This window comes from Entelurus aequoreus, linkage group LG26, assembly GCF_033978785.1.
Source record: "Entelurus aequoreus isolate RoL-2023_Sb linkage group LG26, RoL_Eaeq_v1.1, whole genome shotgun sequence".
Classification (NCBI taxonomy): Eukaryota; Metazoa; Chordata; class Actinopteri; order Syngnathiformes; family Syngnathidae; genus Entelurus; species Entelurus aequoreus.
In genome coordinates this window covers 2,978,019-3,002,401 of record NC_084756.1, presented here as the reverse complement: position 1 = coordinate 3,002,401, position 24,383 = coordinate 2,978,019, and the positions used below count along the sequence as shown (strand labels likewise).

At 34.1% G+C, this 24,383-nt stretch overlaps 1 protein-coding gene across 8 annotated transcripts in view; it reads left to right on the top strand.

Annotated features, from left to right (window-relative positions):
• rap1gapb (RAP1 GTPase activating protein b) overlaps positions 1-24,383 on the top strand; it is a 411,217-nt gene that overhangs the window by 311,492 nt on the left and 75,342 nt on the right. For all 8 annotated transcript variants that reach the window (XM_062037572.1, XM_062037579.1, XM_062037573.1 and 5 more), the window contains 4 exons: positions 6,596-6,643; positions 10,465-10,503; positions 14,288-14,473; positions 14,624-14,727. In XM_062037572.1, coding sequence (XP_061893556.1) covers positions 6,596-6,643; positions 10,465-10,503; positions 14,288-14,473; positions 14,624-14,727 — 377 coding nt within the window. The remainder of the gene's footprint in view (positions 1-6,595; positions 6,644-10,464; positions 10,504-14,287; positions 14,474-14,623; positions 14,728-24,383) is intronic.

Genomic DNA, 24,383 nt, shown 5'->3' with positions numbered 1-24,383 from the left:
AATACAAATAATAGATTTTATTTGTAAAAAGCACTTTACATTGAGTAAACAACCTCAAAGTGCTACAGTATATTAACAAATAATAAATAAATAATACAAATTAAAACAGCCTAATAGCTAGAACTAGGTTGCATATATCTTTAAAAAAGGTTTTTTTAAAAAGAAGGGTTTTTAAACTTTTTTTAAAAGCATCCACAGTCTGTGGTACCCTCAGGTGGTCAAGGAGAGCATTCCACAGACTGGGAGCGGCGGAGCAGAAAGCCCGGTCTCCCATTGTACGTAAATAATTGTTTTATAATTGTTCCAACTCTTCACTTAGGGACGCACCGATATGAACATTCAGGCATGTGAAATCCACGTTTTTAAACATTCATTCTCACTTCAAAATACCACTTCTGCCTTTTTTTAATGGAATATCAATAAAAATATGATTTTTTTTCGCCCTCAATATTCCTATTTTTTCCTCAAAGGGTGCTCACATCTTTGAACATTTGATATCAATGTTGTTGTGGCTGAAATGGTCACAGTAGCTAGCTTCTCCAGGTGCTGTGACTTTATCCAAGTGCAGTAATCATTCGCGGTTGAGACGGTGATACGGACTGTCTGCAGTTTTTACCCCCGGTTTGTCATTAATACCGCTAATTGTTTTCATATTATATTCTACATTTAAACACTTCCTTGTGGTCTACATAACATATAATGGTGGTTCTTTGGTCAAAATGTTGCGTAGATGATGTTGTATACGCCATCTTTAAGCCGCTTTCTGACCGTCTCTTTTATTTACGTGCCTCCACTTTGACTGTGTCTTTTCCTTGTCAGCCACGTTGTCATTTTTAGTGTTTCCATAGCGAGTCTACTGACAGATAAAAGTTCGAACTATACGCTACTTTGTATTAGAAATGGCAACAGCGGAGGATGCATGTGCATGTACGAGCCAGTTTGCCCCACAACAAGAAGATAGAGAAACGTAACTTCTTGACAACAATGTCGGGACTACAATGGCGAACTCGCGCAAAGATCTGCTGGTAGACTTCCACCATATATGGAAATATCCACTGACATAACTAGTGGCACACACCACTAGCTACTCAAATTCCAGATGCCTTGTTTGGAGGAAGTATAAAGGAAGACAAGATTGTTGTGTTAGGTTAGGCTTTCTGGGTGGCTGGGGCCGTACTTTGGCTCCCGCACACACTGGGAGACAAATATATTTTACATGCAAACATACCTACATGTATATGTACACAAATACAGTGCACACACACACACACACACACACACACACACACACACACACACACACACACACACACACACACACACACACACAGGTACATACATCCACACGCAAATTCACTGTACAAACATACATGTACATATACATTCACTGTACAAACATACTTATAAACATACTGTACATATACATTCACTGTACAAACATACATATACACATACTGTACATATACATTCACTGTACAAACATACACATACTGTACATATACATTCACTGTAAAAACATACTTATAAACATACTGTACATATACATTCACTGTACAAACATACACATACTGTACATATACATTCACTGTACAAACATACATATACACATACATGTACATATACATTCACTGTACAAACATACATATACACATACATGTACATATACATTCACTGTACAAACATACATATACACATACATGTACATATACATTCACTGTACAAACATACATATACACATACATGTACATATACATTCACTGTACAAACATACATATACACATACTGTACATATACATTCACTTTACAAACATGCATATACACATACATGTACATATACATTCACTGTACAAACATACACATACTGTACATATACATTCACTGTACAAACATACATATACACATACATGTACATATACATTCACTGTACAAACATGCATATACACATACATGTACATATACATTCACTGTACAAACATACATATACACATACATGTACATATACATTCACTGTACAAACATACATATACACATACATGTACATATACATTCATTGTACAAACATACATATACACATACATGTACATATACATTCACTGTACAAACATACATATATACATACATGTACAGTACATATACATACATAAACTCATGCATATAATCACCTTTCATCAAACATACATTAACCTTGTTGCCCTAGGGTAAACTGGGTAACACATGGCACACTGACAAAGCTTAACCTTTTGTTACTATAACAATCTACAAGGTTAATATAGTTGGCTTCTCTTTCTTACCCTCCATTTATCTGCTTTCTCTTGTAATTCAAGTTATTGTTACATATATATACAGTATATGTATTGTTGTATTTGAAACAATTGTATTGTTGATAATAGAGGTAATTATTATTATTATTCATTATCAATAGTGATATTTCTATTGGTACTTGTATTGATCCATTTGTAGTGTTAATAATGTTCATTGTCATTTCTGTTATTAATATTTACTTCACTAACTGCTTCTTTGCTATCACTTTTACTATCATATTTGTACATATCCTGTTGTTGTTGTTGTTGTTGTTGTTGTTGTTTTTCTGTCTTATCCCCCTCTTGTCCCTGCAATTTCCCCCTCTTTCTTCATTTTTATTTTATTTCTATCCCCTCCTGCTCCGGTCCAAACATTAAATAAATCCAGTCAATAAAGTCAAATACAAGTATCCAACGCTTCTCTTTTGTAAAGTAAATGTGTAGAGCAGGTATAGATAGTGGCTGTTAAAAAAAAAAAAGAATTTTTAACCTGCATTAAATGGTTTTTGTCCTTGCATTTAATTGTTTTTGTACGTGCATGTAATTGTTTTGTTTTACTTGCAAATTGTTTTTCAATTGAAGAAAATAGTGTTTTTATTTGCAAATCTTTTTTTTAGTGGCAGAAAATAGTTTTTTCACTTGTGAGTTTTTTGTTTTAGTGGAAGAAATTTGTTTTTTATACTTGCGAATTGATTTTTACCAGCAGAATCGTTTTTTTTTACTTGTGAATCGTTTTTTATTTGAAGGAATTTGTTTTTATATCTACGAATCGTTTTTTTTACCTTCACTAAATTGTTTTTGTACTTGCAATAAATTGTTTTTGTACTTGCAATAAATTGTTTTTGTACTTGCAATAAATTGTTGGATTTTTTACTTGTGAATTATTTTTTAATTGAATAAAATATTGTTTTCTTGCAAATCTTTTTTAAGTGGCAGAAAATAGTGTTTTTTTACTTACATACATATTTTATTTTATTTTTTACTTGCGAATTGTTTTTTAATTGAAGAAAATAGTGTTTTTACTTTCAAATCTTTTTTTTAGTGGCAGAAATTAGTTTTTTCACTTGAAAATCTTTTTTTACTTGCCTAAAAAAAATTTTTTTCTTGCGAGTATTTTTTTTTAGTGAAAGGAATTTGTTTTTGTATTTTCAAATTGATTTTTAATAGCAGAAAATTATTTTTTCTTTTCCTATGTAATTGTTTTTTTACTTCCAGAAAATAGTTTTTTCACTTATGAATTGTTTTTTGGTTGAAGGAATTTGTTTCTATACTTTTTTTTTTTACTTCCATTAAAATGTTTTTTACTTGCATTAAATTGTATTTTATTTTACTTGCAAATTGTTTTTAATTGAAGCAAATAGTGTTTTTACTTGCACTTTTTTTTTGTGGCAGAATATTGTTTTTTTACTTACATAAAATACTTTTTTCACATGTGAATAATTTTTTAGTCGAAGGAATTTGTTTTTATACTTGCGAATCGTTTTTTTACCTGCAATAATTAGTTTTTTTTTTACTTGTGAATTATTTTTTAATTGAAGAAAATATTGTTTTTACTTTCAAATCTATTTTTAGTGGCAGAAAATAGTTTTTTTACTTGTATAAAATTGTTTTTTTTACTTGCGAGTTGTTGTTTTTTTAGTGGAAAGAATTTGTTTTTATACTTGCAAATCATTTTTTAGTGGCAGAAAATAGTGTTTTTTTCCTTTTGAATCGTTTTTTTACTGGCAGAATTTTTTTTTTATATTTGTGAAAAAAATTATTTACTTTTACAATATACTTTTTTTCACTTGTCAATCTTTTTTTAGTTGGAGGAATGTGTTTTTTTATACTTGCAAATCGTTTTTTTTTACTTGCATTAAATAGTTTTTTTTTACTTGCATTAAATATATCTATTTTTTACATGCGAATTGTTTTTTAATTGAAGAAAATAGTGTTTTTACTTGTGAATTTTTTTTTTGTACCAGAAATTTGTTTTTTATTTGCATAAAATAGTTTTTTTACTTGCAAGTTGTTTTTTTTAGTGGAAAAAAATTGTTTTCATATTTGTGAATCATTTTTGTACTTGCATTAAATTGTTTTTTACTCGCATTAAATTGTTTTTTTTACTTGCAAATTGCTTTTTATTTGAAGAAAATATTGTTTATACTTTAAAATATTTTTTTAGTGGCAGTAAAATAGTTTTTTCACTTGCGAAACTTTTTTTTTTAATTGAGAATTGTTTTTTAGTGGAAGGAATTTGTTTTCATACTTGAGGGCCTCCACTTTATTTTTATTTTTGAATCATTTTTTTTCTGGCAGAAAATAGTTTTTATATTTGCGAAAAAAAATATTTACTTTCACAATATAGTTTTTTTCACTTTTTTTAGTTGAAGGAATTAGTTTTTGTACTTGCAAATCGTTTTTTTTACATGCATTAAATAGTTTTTTTTACTTGCATTAAATAGTTTATCTACTAGCATTAAGTTGTTTTTTTACTTGCATTAAATTGTTGTTGTTTTTTTTTTACATGCGAATTGTTTTTTAATTGAAAAAAACTGTGTTTTTACTTGTGAATTTTTTTTTGTGCCAGAAAATAGTTTTTTATTTGCATAAAAATTTTTTTAAAAAAAATTATAATAATAAATACAAATAAAAAAATTAATTGATTTTTTACTTGCAAGTTTTTTTTAATGGAAGCAATTTGTTTTTATACTTGTGAATAATTTTTTTACTTGCATTAAATGGTTTTTTACTTGCATTAAATGGTTTTTTACTTGCATTAAATTGTTTTTTTACTTGCAAATTGTTTTTTATTTGAAGAAAATTCAAATCTTTTTTTTTAGTGGCAGTAAAATAGTTTATTCACTTGTGAAATGTTTTTTTTTTAATTGGTAATTGTTTTTTTAGTGGAAGGAATTTGTTTTCATACTTGCAAATCATTTTTTACAAACAGAACTTTTTTTTTTTCCTTTTGAATCGTTTTTTTTTACAGGCAGAAAAATGTTTTACTTTCATAATATACTTTTTTTTTAACTTGTCAATCTTTTTTTACTTGAAGGAATTTGTTTGTATACTTGTGAATTTTTTTTAGTGCCAGAAAATTGTTTTTTATTTCCAAAAAAGTAAATAAATGGTTTTTTTTACTTGCGAGTTGTTTTTCTTAATGGAAGGAATTTGTTTGTATACTTGTGAATCATTTTTGTACTTGCATTAAATTGTTTTTTTACTTGCATTAAATTGTTTTTTTTTTACTTGCATTGAATTGCTTTTTTTACTTGCATTAAATTGTTTTTTTTACTTGCAAATTGTTTTTTTTTATTGAAGAAAATATTGTTTATACTTTCAAATCCTTTTTTTAGTGGCAGTAAAATAGTTTTTTCACTTACAAATTGTTTTTTTTAATTGAAGAAAATAGTATTTTTACATTTAAATCGTGTTTTTGGCAGAAAATAGTTTTTTCACTTGCGAATCGATTTTTTTGCTTGCAAATATTTTTTTTTTAGTGGAAGGAATTTGTTTTTATACCTGCGAATCGTTCTTTTACCAGCAGCATTTTTTTCCCCTTTGGAATCGTTTTTTTACTAGCAGAAACATGTTTTTCACTTGTGAATCCTTTTTTTAGTTGAAGGAATTTGTTTTTATATTTGCGAATCGTTTTTTTACTTGTATAAAATATATATTTTTTACTTGTGAATTGTTTTTTTAATCGAAGTAAATGGTTTTTTAATTGGGAATCGTGAGTAAAAACATTTTTGTGTGTTTGTGGTGTTTTGTCAGTAATTTGGCCCCGTAACAGAAGTTGTATCACTAGCTGGGCTGCACTCCGACTTCCCGTCCCTCAGCAGTACAGAATGTTCCCTGACATGAGAACCAGTCACACTTCTACACTCTACTTCCATGTTTTCATGTCAAGGGAACAAATGTGGAGCAGAGGATGTCTCTTCCATTTTTTAGTCATTGTCTGAAAACATCAGCATCAAGATGTTTGTGAAAGATGGCTGTGGGCTTTCACAAACATCTTAGCCATCTTTGCTTTTGCTCACACACACTCTGGCAGCTTTAGAGGAAGAATGGATGTAGGAAACAAATCCTCTCCTGGCACCTTTCAGCCCACACACCAGGATTTGGGCTTACTGACTTTTTTTGGGAACATCTTCTGGCGTCAGATGGCCTTGATGTGCAACAAAGCATCATCTGGGCCAGGGATGACTCTGACTCTTCCTAAACGCTTCCGCCTTGATCCTGTCCTGGCACGTTTTTTCTGTTCCACCTGTTCACTCTTCTCCTGCATCTCACTCCTCTTCTCCTGTGTGCAGGGCTGCAGGATGGACGAGCAGAGGTGCTCCCTGCCCCCGCCCCTCAAGGTCAGTCACACGTCCTGGGAGAAACACCTCCATGATGCATGATCCCTGACTGGGACCACAGGGGCCACATCCTTTTTACCAATAGACGACAGGGCCCAAATCCTTGTTACCAATAGACCAGAGGGGCCAAAACCCTGTTACCAATAGACCAGAGGGGCCAAATCCTTGTTACCAATAGAAGACAGGGGCCAAATCCTTGTTACCAATATATCAGAGGGGCTGTTACATATAGACCAGAGGGGCAACATCCATGTTACCAATAGACCACAGGGGCCAATTCCCTGTTACCAGTAGACCAGAGGGGCCAAATCCCTGTTACCAATAGAGCAGAGGGGCCTAATCCCTGTTACCAATAGACAAGAGGAGCCAAATCCCTGTTACCAATAGACCACAGGGGCCAAATCCTTGTTACCAATAGAAGACAGGGCCCAAATCCCTGTTACCAATAGAAGACAGGGGCCAAATCCCTGTTACCAATAGAAGACAGGGGCCAAATCCTTGTTACCAATATATCACATGGGCCAAATCCTTGTTACCAATATATCAGAGGGGCCAAATCCCTGTTACCAACAGAAGACAGGGGCCAAATCCTTGTTACCAATATATCACAGGGGCCAAATCCTTGTTACCAATATATCAGAGGGGCCAAATCCCTGTTACATATAGACCAGAGGGGCAAAATCCATGTTACCAATAGACCACAGGGGCCAATTCCCTGTTACCAGTAGACCAGAGGGGCCAAATCCCTGTTACCAATAGTTCCCCTTTAAAATGTGTTTTGTGGCAATTACAAATTTGACTACAGCGTCAGTCGCTGTATAGAGTGGCGTTTTCCATCGTTTTCAGCTGACTGCATTGCCAAATTAATCCCCCCTCTTCCTCTCACCCGAGATCCACCCAGGAACGGGGCCATATGATTCCCTTCCCTACTGTAGTTGGGAAGGGATACACACACACACACACACACACACACACACACACACACACACACACACACACACACACACACACACACACACACACACACACACTCACACACACACACACATTCTTGTAATTGTTAACTTCTTGAGACCTCCGAAAAATGCCTACCTCTTTAGGACCAGCCTTTCTAGATATATAAAGATTTGTATTTACAACATTAATGATATATACATACTATGCAAATATAAGGTAAGCTTTAAGTTAATTTTTTAAAAAATTTTTAATTTTTGTTTGTAATTTTTCATTTTTTTATTTTTTTTTTGTTTGTAATTTTTTTTTAATATTCATTATTTACTTCACGTTATTACAGTATGTCTCTATATACATTTGTATTTATTTATTTTACTTGCGCCCCCTTTGGCCAAAAGGGGGTGCATTTCAATTTCTGACACACACTTGTTATTACATATGTTGGCCAGAGGGGGAGCCCTTAAATTTTTTACACACACTTGTTAATTCATATGTTGACCAGAGGGGGAGCACTTTTAAAAGCGACACACAGACAATTTGAAAAATCCCTCCTTTTTGAGACCACCCTCATTTTGATAGACTTCACCACCAGGGGTGCAAATGAGACATTCTCTATTAGATGCAATGGCTTTCTGTATTTGGACCATGATTTATGTCCTAACTTGTTCACACCTCCTCATATGGATGGTACTTTTCCTTGTTGATGTCTCAAGAAAGACAAGAACACACACACACACACACACACACACACACACACACACAAACACACACTCACACACAGTTGAATGCATGGCCGAGTACAGAGGAGCCAGGTGAAGAAACACTATATATGTATACAGTAAATATACAATTAAAAAAATAGAATTAAATAAAATCTAACATAATTTATAAGAAATAAACAGGAAAGTATGAATAACATTGGGACCATGATTTATGTCCTAACTTGTTCACCGGTCCTCATATGGACGGTACTATTCCTTGTTGATGTCTCAAGAAAGACAAGAACACACACACACACTCACACACACAGTTGTATGTAGGGATGATGTTTGATAAGAAATTATCGAGTTCGAGCCTATTATTGAATCCTCTTATCGAACCGATTCCTTATTGATTCTCTTATCGAATCCAGATAGGTTGTTGTATATGGAAAAAAACACAATATTTGGTTTAACAAAAGCTCACTTTTATTTTATAAGAAAAAAATAAAATAAAATAAATAAATAAATATTGACTGTTACCCCATAAAAAAAAAAAAAAAAAATATTGACTGTTGTTAAGTGAGATTTTCAGTCCCTTGGGCACAAAACTGAAAATAATACAGCTCTCCAAAAAGTGCACTTCTGCTGCTATTGGAACATACTAACTACACACACAGGCAGACAGCTAACAAACAATCCAAGACGTCTAGTAAAGTTCCAAAGCAGATTAATCCATTTAGGCTCTTTATTGTTGTTGATCTTGCTTTGTCTTTTCCTATCTTTACTTTTGTCTTGCACTGGACAGTTATTTTTTTTTTAAAACTGAAATACACACAATGACAAATGTATAAGCTATGTGATTCAATTAACATACTGAAATGTAATACACAATATGTAAATATTAGCTTCACACAAATATACAGTACTATCATCAAACAAATACTTCTGAGTGTTGAAACTATTTCGATGGTGAATATACACGACTGGCAGCCATTTTAAGTCTTCAAATCATCCATTGAAACAGTGCACAAAAATCATTTTTCAATAAACATCTTAGTATCAAATTTAACCACTTTCCACCTTAATATTGAGTTACATAAACAAGTTAAACAGTTGACTCACAGACTTATCTTTTCCAAGGCTTGTAAGAGCTAACACAACTTGTCTACTTCTCAATTGTCTAATGAACTGGACTAACTCGCCAACCCGGAAGTGGCCAGACTAATGACGCGTAGTATTTTCATATCGCCACAAGGTGTCAGTAAGAGTCTACAATCAAATGGGCATAACATTGCCCATTTGGGATTCGTTCCCAGGGATTCGAATAAAGAACCAACTCTTTTTCTTTACTATAGTGGTCTCGATAACGGGTACCGGTTCTCAAAAAGGGGAGCATCATCCCTAGTTGTATTCATGGCCGAGTACAGAGGAGCCAGGTGAAGAAACACTTTTTTGTTCTTATCTGTACTGTAAAGTTCAAATTTGAATGACAATAAAAAAGGAAGTCTAAGTCTAAGATGTTAGTTAAAAGGCAAGATACATAAATCCTCCATCCTTGCATTCACATTCATTCATTCATTGAAAGAGAAACCGCTGCATTGCACTCGGCTGTTTTCAGAAAATTTAAAGGTCTTTCGTCATTCCCGGGATGTTATTAGTTAAATATTAACCACAATATTTGACAATATTTCCTTTTCTTAAACAAAAAATAGTACTAAACTGGTATGCAAAATCCAATGTTTTTGTTTGTAGTCCACAAGTCTTACACTTCTCCCATAGGAGTTCATGTCCAAAAACCCTTCAATATCCTGTGGATTCACGGGTTATTGTGCCGCGTAGTCTCTTGACATTTTTTGGTAATCTCCCCAAACTGTGGCAAAAGCAACAGGTGTGATTTCCATGACAAGCAGAGGATGAAATTGGAGATGAAATCTACCCGACGGAAATTGGGAAAATATGAAAACGCTCAGCCGTGTGTTTAAAACAACGTAACAACGCTGGGTACAAATGAGAAGCTGGTGCTACATGCTAACAGCTTCCAGTCAGATATCTCTGTCGTGTGACCCTGAAAAGCATCCAGCTGCGTGGTTGTTGTGTGTCGGCTCACATTCTGACCACAAGCATTTTGTTGTCGGCTTGACTCATATTTTGTTTCCATCCCTGCAGACAGAAGAGGACTACATCCCTTACCCCAGTGTTCATGAGGTACGACTCACATCTTTCTTCTCATGTCACAACCTCAAACTAAATCCTACAATATAGCAGCAGATTCCCATGAACAACCCAGCAGGCACAAGACATTGATACAACGTGGATTGTATGTAGATGTACTTTAAAACTGACATTGAAACAACGTTGCAAAATAGTTGTGTTTGTAAATTGAGACAATGATGGTGTCTAACGTTGTGTTCAGGTTGGGAAATGACCAAATTTCAATGTCAAATCAACGTCACAACTTGACATTGAATAAACGTTATCAAAAAGCATGTTATTTCAACGTTGTATTTGTGTTGTAGAATACCATCCATCCATTTTCTACCGCTTATTCCCTTCGGGGTAGCGTCAAAAAGCATGTTTCAACGTATTTGTGTTGTAAAATATTGGTTGGAAAAATGACCAAAATTCAATGCTCAAATCAATGTAAGAACCCATAATTGATTAAACATTGTCATAAAGCATGTTGTTTCAACGTTGTATTTGTGTTGTAGAATATTGGTTGGAAAATAACCAAATTCAATGGTCAAATCAACGTCAGAACCCGACATTGATTAAACATAGTCAAAAAGCATGTTGTTTCAAGGTTTCATTTGTTTTGTAGAATATTGGTTAAAAAAATGACCAAATTTCAATGGTCAAATCAACGTCACAACCTGACATTGATTAAACGTCGTCAAAAAGCATGTTGTTTCAATGTTGTATTTGTGTTGTAGAATATTGGTTGGAAAAATGACCAAATTTCAATGGTCAAATCAACGTCAGAACCCGACATTGATTAAACATCGTCAAAAAGTATGTTGTTTCAACGTTGTATTCGTGTTGTAGAATATTGGTTGGGAAATGACCAATATTCAACGGTCAATTCAACGTCAGAACCTGACGTTGAATAAACGTCGTCAAAAAGCATGTTTCAACGTATTTGTGTTGTAGAATATTGGTTGGAAAAATGACCAAAATTCAATGCTTAAATCAATGTAAGAACCCATAATTGATTAAACGTTGTCATAAAGCATGTTGTTACAACGTTGTATTTGTGTTGTAGAATATTGGTTGGAAAATAACCAAATTCAATGGTCAAATCAACGTCAGAACCCGACATTGATTAAACATAGTCAAAAAGCATGTTGTTTCAAGGTTTCATTTGTTTTGTAGAATATTGGTTAAAAAAATGACCAAATTTCAATGGTCAAATCAACGTCACAACCTGACATTGATTAAACGTCGTCAAAAAGCATGTTGTTTCAATGTTGTATTTGTGTTGTAGAATATTGGTTGGAAAAATGACCAAATTTCAATGGTCAAATCAACGTCAGAACCCGACATTGATTAAACATCGTCAAAAAGTATGTTGTTTCAACGTTGTATTCGTGTTGTAGAATATTGGTTGGGAAATGACCAATATTCAACGGTCAATTCAACGTCAGAACCTGACGTTGAATAAACGTCGTCAAAAAGCATGTTTCAACGTATTTGTGTTGTAGAATATTGGTTGGAAAAATGACCAAAATTTAATGCTCAAATCAATGTAAGAACCCATAATTGATTAAACGTTGTCATAAAGCATGTTGTTACAATGTTGTATTTGTGTTGTAGAATATTGGTTGGAAAAATGACCAAATTTCAATGGTCAAATCAACGTCAGAACCCGACATTGATTAAACATCGTCAAAAAGTATGTTGTTTCAACGTTGTATTCGTGTTGTAGAATATTGGTTGGGAAATGACCAATATTCAACGGTCAATTCAACGTCAGAACCTGACGTTGAATAAACGTCGTCAAAAAGCATGTTTCAACGTATTTGTGTTGTAGAATATTGGTTGGAAAAATGACCAAAATTCAATGCTCAAATCAATGTAAGAACCCATAATTGATTAAACGTTGTCATAAAGCATGTTGTTTCAACGTTGTATTTGTGTTGTAGAATATTGGTTGGAAAATAACCAAATTCAATGGTCAAATCAACGTCAGAACCCGACATTGATTAAACATAGTCAAAAAGCATGTTGTTTCAAGGTTTCATTTGTTTTGTAGAATATTGGTTAAAAAAATGACCAAATTTCAATGGTCAAATCAACGTCACAACCTGACATTGATTAAACGTCGTCAAAAAGCATGTTGTTTCAATGTTGTATTTGTGTTGTAGAATATTGGTTGGAAAAATGACCAAATTTCAATGGTCAAATCAACGTCAGAACCCAACATTGAATAAACGTCGTCAAAAAGCATGTTTCAACGTATTTGTGTTGTAGAATATTGGTTGGAAAAATGACCAAAATTCAATGGTCAAATCAATGTAAGAACCCAAAATTGATTAAACGTTGTCAAAAAGCATGTTGTTTCAACGTTGTATTTGTGTTGTAGAATATTGGTTGGGAAATGACCAAAATTCAATGGTCAAATCAGCGTCAGAACCCAACATTGATTAAACGTCGTCCACAAACATGTTGTTTCAATGTTATGTTTGAGTTGCTCAACGTCAGGACCTAATTCCACAAGTTCTCAACGTTGTTTCAATGTCTTGTGCACTTTTTGACTGGCACTTTTGCAGCATGTCCTTAAAGGGGAACATAACTGTTTGTGGGGAATTTAATTTGTCATTAACAATCTTTACGGGACACAATAACACATACAAACTACAATCACTTACTGTACAATGTCTGCTCTCAATGGGATAAAGACTGATGGGATGTGTATATCTTCCCGTTTGGATGAAAAATGTATCATAATCCCCACGAGGGGTTAAAAAAAGTGCCACAATCAAGCGTCTTTTCGTGTCTTTCTTGTCTAAGTTGGATGTCAAAGTTGACCAACTTGTGTGTTTATGTCCACAACCTTCTACTATCCAGGTGAGAGGCACGATTTATCATCTAGAATTAACTTTCACTGACTCAGAGGCGATGCAGCAGCTCAATATGTCAATATAGCAGCATAAGCTAGTTAACTCTCTGTAATCACGGTGCCACTAAAAGTAGTTCCTCTGCGTTAGCACTTATATTAACATTTTTGCTAACACTTGTGTGGAAGTCCATCCCTACCCGTTCCACAGATACCACGTCACAGGAGCCAGGCGTGCCGTCTTAACAGTTTTATTGTCCATGTATTTTCAAGCACAATCTTTTCAGAAGTTTTTCTCTCTAGTCTCTCTCAACACCTCCTCCTCCGCTGCCGCTCACTGTTAAAGACAACGGATGATTACATCACCACGTACCACCTGTGAAATCTAATCACCTGCCGGCTGTGTCTCGCCGTCCAGCACGATGGTGCTCCGCCCTCAGCACCATTGACAGAGGCGGTGACCTTTGCTCCTGCAGGCGCGCTGATCGCACTTTCCCTCCACAACTTGGTTAATATTCCGGTCATGAAATGTAAATGGAGTATTGTTGGCGCTTTTTTTTTTTGGAGAGTTTAATGGCCACAACATTGTACTCTCATGAGCTGCATCGCTAGCACATTGTACTTGCCGTATATTACGAGTTAATATGCATAAAAGAAAAAAAAACGTGAGGATTGTGAATGATAGACAACATTTAAAAAAATGTGCAGTTCCCCTTTAAAAACAGCGCAGTTATTTTGTCCAATAGAGGATCTTTGACTAGTGTTTTTGCAGCATTCCCTGAAACCAGCTGAGCACTCGGGTCGAATAGAGGATCTTTGACTCGTGCAAACATTTTTGCATGTCGTTATTTATGACTGTTGCGATTCTGAAGATGCTGTTTTTGCCTGATCTCTTGAATGCAACACGAATATTACGACTTGTTGAAAACGCCGCAGGTTCTGGGGCGCCGCGGTCCCTTCCCGCTCATCCTGCTGCCCCAGTTCGGAGGCTACTGGATCGAGGGGAACAATCACGAGCCGAAAGAGGCGCCCGGGGCAGAGCCAGCGCCCGGCCCCGCCTCCTTTATCAAGCTGGAGACCAACAGCGCGGCCAAGATCTACAGGAAACAGTTCATGGGCAAGGTCAGCCAAGTGTGTGTTTCTGTCTCTCCAGGAAATAGACATTTACATGAGAATTGAAGAGAAAAAAATAGTAATTGTAGGGGACTCTTCTTTATTGCATTATCCTTTGTTGGATCATCCATGCATTAAATCTTCTTCTTCTTCTCCCAGGAGCACTTTAATTACTACACCATGGACGCCGCCCTCGGCCACTTGGTCTTCTCATTAAAGTATGATGTCATCGGGGATCAGGAGCATCTGCGCTTGATGCTGCGGTACATTTACTTATTTTATACATATATATTTACATTGGTATATATTTATTTTTTTATGGCTGCTACGATTTCATTGCCTTTACTGGAAGATTTTTTTCTCTTTAGTCCTAATAGAACTAATAATATTCTCCTGCTCAATTTTTATCCCAGCATGCACAAGACATTGAAACAACGTTGAGGACTTGTTGAATTAAGTCCTGACCTTGAACAACACAAACATACTTTTTGACGACATTTATTCAATGTCAGGTTCTGACATTGATTTGAACATTGAATTTTGGTGATTTCCCAACCAATATTCTACAACACAAATACAACGTTGAAACAACATACTTTTTGACGACGTTTATTTAATGTCAGGTTGTGACGTTGATTTGACCATTGAAATTCTGTCATTTTTCCAACCAATATTCTACAACACAAATACAACGTTGAAACAACATGCTTTTTGACGACGTTTATTTAATTTCAGGTTGAGATGTAGAGTTGACCATTGAAATTTGGTCATTTTTCCAACCAATATTTTACAACCCATATACAACGTTGAAACAACATGCTTTTTGAAAACGTTTAATTAATGTTGGGTTCTGACGTTGATTTGACCGTTGAAATGTATTTAACAACCAATATTCTACAACCCAAATACAACGTTGAAACAACATGCTTTTTGACGACGTTTAATCAATGTCAGGTTATGGCGTTGATTTGACCATTGAATTTTAGTAATTTTTTCAACCAATATTCTACAACACAAATACAACGTTGAAACAACATGCTTTTTGTCAACGCAGAATCAATGTTGGGTTCTGACGTTGATTTGATCATTGAATTTTGGTCATTTTTCCAACCAATATTCTACAACACAAATACAACGTTGAAACAACATGCTTTTTGATAACATTTATTCAATGTCAGGTTGCGACGTTGATTTGACCATTAACATTTGGTCATTTCTCAACCAATATTCTACAACACAAATACAACGTTGAAACAACATGCTTTTTGACGACGTTTATTCAATGTCAGGTTCTGACCTTGATTTGACCATTGAAATTTGGTCAGTTCCCAACCAATATTCTACAACACAAATACAACGTTAAAACAACATACTTTTTGATCAAATGTAATCAATGTCAGGTTGCGACGTTGATTTGACCATTAACATTTGGTCATTTCCCAACCAATATTCTACAACACAAATACAACGTTGAAACAACATGCTTTTTGATAACATTTATTCAATGTCAGGTTCTGACCTTGATTTGACCATTGAAATTTGGTCAGTTTCCAACCAATATTCTACAACACAAATACAACGTTGAAACAACATACTTTTTGACGACGTTTATTTAATGTCAGGTTGTGACGTTGAGTTGACCATTGAAATTTGGTCATTTTTCCAACCAATATTCTACAACACAAATACAACGTTGAAACAACATGCTTTTTGACGACGTTTATTCAATGTCAGGTTGTGACGTTGAGTTGACCATTTAAATTCTGTTATTTTTCCAACCAATATTTTACAACACACTTTTTGACGACGTTTATTTAATGTCAGGTTGAGATGTAGAGTTGACCATTGAAATTTGGTCATGTTTCCAACCAATATTTTACAACCCATATACAACGTTGAAACAACATGCTTTTTGAAAACGTTTAATCAATGTTGGGTTCTGACGTTGATTTGACCATTGAAATGTATTTAACAACCAATATTCTACAACACAAATACAACGTTGAAACAACATGCTTTTTGACGACGTTTAATCAATGTCAGGTTATGACGTTGATTTGACCATTGAATTTTAGTAATTTTTTCAACCAATATTCTACAACACAAATACAACATTGAAACAACATGCTTTTTGTCAACGCAGAATCAATGCTGGGTTCTGACGTTGATTTGATCATTGAATTTTGGTCATTTTTCCAACCAATACTCTACAACACAAATACATTGTTTCAACAACATGCTTTTTGATAACATTTATTCTATGTCAGGTTCTGACCTTGATTTGACCATTGAAATTTGGTCAGTTCCCAACCAATATTCTACAACCCAAATACAACGTTGGAACAACATGCTTTTTGACGACGTTTATTTAATGTCAGGTTGTGACGTTGATTTGACCATTGAATTTTGGTCATTTTTCCAACCAATATTCTACAACACAAATACAACGTTGAAACAACATGCTTTTTGACGACATTTATTCAATGTCGTATTGTGACGTTGATTTGACCATTGCATTTTGGTCATTTCCCAACCAATATTCTACACAAATACAACGTTGAAACAACATACTTTTTGACGTTTAATCAATGTCAGGTTATGACGTTGATTTGACTATTGAATTTTTGTAATTTTTCCAACCAATATTCTACAACACAAATACAACGTTGAAACAACATGCTTTTTGTCAACGCAGAATCAATGTTGGGTTTTTGATAACATTTAATCAATGTCAGGTTGCGACGTTAATTTGACCATTGAAATCTGGTCATTTCCCAACCAATATTCTACAACCCAAATACAACGTTGAAACAACATGCTTTTTGACGACGTTTATTTAATGTCAGGTTGTGACTTTGAGTTGACCATTGAAATTTGGTAATTTTTCCAACCAAAATTCTACAACAGAAATACAACGTTGAAACAACATGCTTTTTGACGACATTTATTCAATGTCGTATTGTGACGTTGATTTGACCATTGAAATTTGGTCATTTACCAACCAATATTCTACACAAATACAACGTTGAAACAACATACTTTTTGACGACGTTTAATAAATGTCAGGTTATGACGTTGATTTGCCTATTGAATTTTTGTAATTTTTCCAACCAATATTCTACAACACAAATACAACGTTGAAACAACATGCTTTTTGATAACATTTAATCAATGTCAGGTTGCGACGTTGATTTGACCATTGAAATTTGGTCATTTTTCCAACCAATATTCTACAACACAAATACAACTTTGAAACAACATGCTTTTTGTCAACGCAGAATCAATGTTGGGTTCTGACGTTAATTTGACCATTGAAATCTGGTCATTTCCCAACCAATATTCTACAACACAAATACAACGTTGAAGCAACATGCTTTTTGACGACGTTTATTCAATGTCGTATTGTGACGTTGATTTGACCATTGAAATTTGGTCATTTACCAACCAATATTCTACACAAATACAACGTTGAAACAACATACTTTTTGACGACGTTTAATCAATGTCAGGTTATGACGTTGATTTGCCTATTGAATTTTAGTAATTTTTCCAACCAATATTCTACAACACAAATACAACGTTGAAACAACATGCTTTTTGACGACCTTTATTCAATGTCAGGTTGTGACGTTGAGTTGACCATTTAAATTCTGTTATTTTTCCAACCAATATTCTACAACACAAATACAACGTTAAAACAACATACTTTTTGATAAAATGTCATCAATGTCAGGTTGCGACGTTGATTTGACCATTAACATTTGGTCATTTCCCAACCAATATTCTACAACACAAATACAATGTTGAAACAACATACTTTTTGACGACGTTTATTTAATGTCAGGTTGTGACGTTGAGTTGACCATTGAAATTTGGTCATTTTTCCAACCAATATTCTACAACACAAATACAACGTTGAAACAACATGCTTTTTGACGACATTTATTCAATGTCGTATTGTGACGTTGATTTGACCATTGCATTTTGGTCATTTACCAACCAATATTCTACACAAATACAACGTTGAAACAACATGCTTTTTGACAACGTTTAATCAATGTCAGGTTATGACGTTGATTTGACTATTGAATTTTTGTAATTTTTCCAACCAATATTGTACAACACAAATACAACGTTGAAACAACATACTTTTTGACGACGTTTATTTAATGTCAGGTTGTGACGTTGAGTTGACCATTGAATTTTTGTAATTTTTCCAACCAATATTCTACAACACAAATACAACGTTGAAACAACATGCTTTTTGTCAACGCAGAATCAATGTTGGGTTCTGATGTTGATTTGATCATTGAATTTTGGTAATTTTTGCAACCAATATTCTACAACACAAATACAACGTTGAAACAACATGCTTTTTGATAACATTTATTCAATGTCAGGTTGCGACGTTGATTTGACCATTAACATTTGGTCATTTCCCAACCAATATTCTACAACACAAATACATTGTTTAAACAACATACTTTTTGATAACATTTATTCAATGTCAGGTTCTGACCTTGATTTGACCATTGAAATTTGGTCAGTTCCCAACCAATATTCTACAACACAAATACAACGTTAAAACAACATACTTTTTGATCAAATTTAATCAATGTCAGGTTGCGACGTTGATTTGACCATTAACATTTGGTCATTTCCCAACCAATATTCTACAACACAAATACAACGTTGAAACAACATACTTTTTGACGACGTTTATTTAATGTCAGGTTGTGACGTTGAGTTGACCATTGAAATTTGGTCATTTTTCCAACCAATATTCTACAACACAAATACAACGTTGAAACAACATGCTTTTTGACAACATTTATTCAATGTCGTATTGTGACGTTGATTTGACTATTGCATTTTGGTCATTTTTCCAACCAATATTCTACAACACAAATACAACGTTGAAACAACATGCTTTTTGATAACATTTATTCAATGTCAGGTTGCGACGTTGATTTGACCATTAACATTTGGTCATTTCCCAACCAATATTCTACAACACAAATACATTGTTTAAACAACATGCTTTTTGATAACATTTATTCAATGTCAGGTTCTGACCTTGATTTAACCATTGAAATTTGGTCAGTTCCCAACCAATATTCTACAACACAAATACAACGTTAAAACAACATACTTTTTGATCAAATTTAATCAATGTCAGGTTGCGACGTTGATTTGACCATTAACATTTGGTCATTTCCCAACCAATATTCTACAACACAAATACAATGTTGAAACAACATACTTTTTGACGACGTTTATTTAATGTCAGGTTGTGACGTTGAGTTGACCATTGAAATTTGGTAATTTTTCCAACCAATATTCTACAACACAAATACAATGTTGAAACAACATGCTTTTTGACAACATTTATTCAATGTCGTATTTTGACGTTGATTTGACCATTGCATTTTGGTCATTTACCAACCAATATTCTACACAAATACAACGTTGAAACAACATGCTTTTTGACAACGTTTAATCAATGTCAGGTTATGACGTTGATTTGACTATTGAATTTTTGTAATTTTTCCAACCAATATTCTACAACACAAATACAACGTTGAAACAACATACTTTTTGTCAACGCAGAATCAATGTTGGGTTCTGACGTTGATTTGATCATTGAATTTTGGTCATTTTTCCAACCAATATTCTACAACACAAATACATTGTTTAAACAACATGCTTTTTGATAACATTTATTCAATGTCAGGTTCTTGATTTGTACCTTGATTTGACCATTGAAATTTGGTCAGTTCCCAACCAAAATTCTACAACACAAATACAATGTTAAAACAACATACTTTTTGATAAAATGTAATCAATGTCAGATTGCGACGTTGATTTGACCATTAACATTTGGTCATTTCCCAACCAATATTCTACAACACAAATACAACGTTGAAACAACAAACTTTTTGACGACGTTTATTCAATGTCGTATTGTGACGTTGATTTGACCATTGCATTTTGGTCATTTACCAACCAATATTCTACACAAATACAACGTTGAAACAACATGCTTTTTGACAACGTTTAATCAATGTCAGGTTATGACGTTGATTTGACCATTGAATTTTAGTAATTTTTTCAACCAATATTCTACAACACAAATACAACGTTGAAACAACATGCTTTTTGTCAACGCAGAATCAATGTTGGGTTCTGACGTTGATTTGATCATTGAATTTTGGTCATTTTTCCAACCAATATTCTACAACACAAATACATTGTTTAAACAACATGCTTTTTGATAACATTTATTCAATGTCAGGTTCTTGATTTGTACCTTGATTTGACCATTGAAATTTGGTCAGTTCCCAACCAAAATTCTACAACACAAATACAACGTTAAAACAACATACTTTTTGATAAAATGTAATCAATGTTAGGTTGCGACGTTGATTTGACCATTAACATTTGGTCATTTCCCAACCAATATTCTACAACACAAATACAACGTTGAAACAACATACTTTTTGACGACGTTTATTCAATGTCGTATTGTGACGTTGATTTGACCATTGCATTTTGGTCATTTACCAACCAATATTCTACACAAATACAACGTTGAAACAACATGCTTTTTGACAACGTTTAATCAATGTCAGGTTATGACGTTGATTTGACCATTGAATTTTAGTAATTTTTTCAACCAATATTCTACAACACAAATACAACGTTGAAACAACATGCTTTTTGTCAACGCAGAATCAATGTTGGGTTCTGACGTTGATTTGATCATTGAATTTTGGTCATTTTTCCAACCAATGTTCTACAACACAAACATAGTGTTGAAACAACATGCTTTTTGACGACGTTTATTTAATGTCAGGTTGAGATGTAGAGTTGACCATTGAAATTTGGTCATTTTTCCAACCAATATTTTACAACCCATATACAACGTTGAAACAACATGCTTTTTGAAAACGTTTAATCAATGTTGGGTTCTGACGTTGATTTGACCATTGAAATGTATTTAACAACCAATATTCTACAACACAAATACAACGTTGAAACAACATGCTTTTTGACGACGTTTAATCAATGTCAGGTTATGACGTTGATTTGACCATTGAATTTTAGTAATTTTTTCAACCGATATTCTACAACACACATACAACGTTGAAACAACATGCTTTTTGACAACGCAGAATCAATGCTGGGTTCTGACGTTGAGTTGATCATTGAATTTTGGTCATTTTTCCAACCAATATTCTACAACACAAATACAACGTTGAAACAACATGCTTTTTGATAACATTTATTCAATGTCAGGTTCTGACCTTGATTTGACCATTGAAATTTGGTCAGTTTCCAACCAATATTCTACAATCCAAATACAACGTTGAAACAACATGCTTTTTGACGACGTTTATTTAATGTCAGGTTGTGACGTTGATTTGACCATTGAATTTTGGTCATTTTTCCAACCAATATTCTACAACACAAATACAACGTTGAAACAACATGCTTTTTGACGACATTTATTCAATGTCGTATTGTGACGTAGATTTGACCATTGCATTTTGGTCATTTCCCAACCAATATTCTACACAAATTCAACGTTGAAACAACATACTTTTTGACGTTTAATCAATGTCAGGTTATGACGTTGATTTGACTATTGAATTTTTGTAATTTTTCCAACCAATATTCTACAACACAAATACAACGTTGAAACAACATGCTTTTTGATAACATTTAATCAATGTCAGGTTGCGACGTTGATTTGACCATTGAAATTTGGTCATTTTTCCAACCAATATTCTACGACACAAATACAACGTTGAAACAACATGCTTTTTGTCAATGCAGAATCAATGTCAGGTTGTGACGTTGATTTGACCATTGCATTTTGGTCATTTTCCAACCAATATTTTCCAACACAAATACAACGTTGAAACATGCTTTTTGACGACGTTTAATCAATTTGAGGTTGCAACGTTGATTTGACCATTGAAATGTGGTCATTTTTCCAACAAATATTCTACAACTTAAATACAACGTTGAAACAACATGCTTTATGATGACATTTAATCAATGTCGGGTTGTGACGTTAATTTGACCATTGAATTTTGGTCATTTTTCCAACCAATATTCTACAACACAAACATAGTGTTGAAACAACATGCTTTTTGACGACGTTTATTCAATGTCAGGTTGTGACGTTGATTTGACCATTGAAATGTGGTCATTTCCCAACCAACAACGTGGATCCAACGCTAGACATCAACCTTGTCTCAATTTAACAATACAACTATTTTGCAGCGTAGTTTAGAAGTGGGTTTTAAAAACATGAAGGTTGTAACAATGTGTTGTGCCTGCTGGGATATTTCATGTCTCCCGTGAGCCACGCTGAGTGGAGGGATGATGGCCGTCTGGATGTCATTTGAAGAAGCATAATTGCTGATGAAGGGAAGAATGGTCTGACCCGCTCAAGCTGTTAGCGTCCACATTAATTTGGCCTTCAATGAGACGCGACCTCAGACTTGTGCTAACTATACAGCCCGCTATTGTTGGAGGACTTTTAATTTTCTTTTTCTTTTTTCCCCATTAACGCCATTATCTGACTTTAATAAGATGTCATTATTTTCACAAAGAAGCTTCTGAGATAGAAATAATTGTCTGAGAAGGGAAAGATAGAACCAGCGTGGGGTGTGACTATCACAGTTGCCAACTCTTTTGAATTTTTCCAGGAGAGTCGTGAATTTCAGTGCTCACTCCTGAAAATCTCACCACTCTCACGGATTTCTCCCGATTTCCACCCGGACAAAAAATATTGTTACCCTGCTCACGCGTCCAAATCTATGCCGCGCACTAAATCAAACTCCATCTGAACTGTGAACAAATTAAAATCATAACAATTTGTATGGAGGTTCATTTGTGTCTTTATTAGAAAAGCTTTTATTTGACACAGAATTTATGTAACTTAATTTTTTGCGTTTTAATTTTGTAAACTTAATTTTTTTTTTACATCGAATTATGCTGACAATTTCATTGAAAAAAAATTCAGTGTAAAAAAATTACAAACCCCGTTTCCATATGAGTTGGGAAATTGTGTTAAATGTAAATATAAACGGAATACAATGATTTGCAAATCATTTCCAACCCATATTCAGTTGAATATGCTACAAAGACAACATATTTGATGTTCAAACTGATCAACTTTTTTTTTTTTTGCAAATAATCATTAACTTTAGAATTTGATGCCAGCAACACGTGACAAAGAAGTTGGGAAAGGTGGCAATAAATACTGATAAAGTTGAGGAATGCTCATCAAACACTTATTTGGAACATACCACAGGTGAACAGGCAAATTGGGAACAGGTGGGTGCCATGATTGGGTATAAAAGTAGATTCCATGAAATGCTCAGTCATTCACAAACAAGGATGGGGCGAGGGTCACCACTTTGTCAACAAATGCGTGAGCAAATTGCTGAACAGTTTAAGAAAAACCTTTCTCAACCAGCTATTGCAAAGAATTTAGGGATTTCACCATCTACGCTCCGTAATATCATCAAAGGGTTCAGAGAATCTGGAGAAATCACTGCACGTAAGCAGCTAAGCCCGTGACCTTCCATCCCTCAGGCTGTACTGCATCAACAAGTGACATCAGTGTGTAAAAGATATCACCACATGGGCCCAGGAACACTTCAGAAACCCACTGTCAGTAACTACAGTTAGTCGCTACATCTGTAAGTGCAAGTTAAAACTCTCCTATGCAAGGCGAAAACCATTTATCAACAACACCCAGAAACGCCGTCGGCTTCGCTGGGCCTGAGCTCATCTAAGATTGACTGATACAAAGTGGAAAAGTTTTCTGTGGTCTGACGAGTCCACATTTCAAATTGTTTTTGGAAACTGTGGACGTCGTGTCCTCCGGACCAAAGAGGAA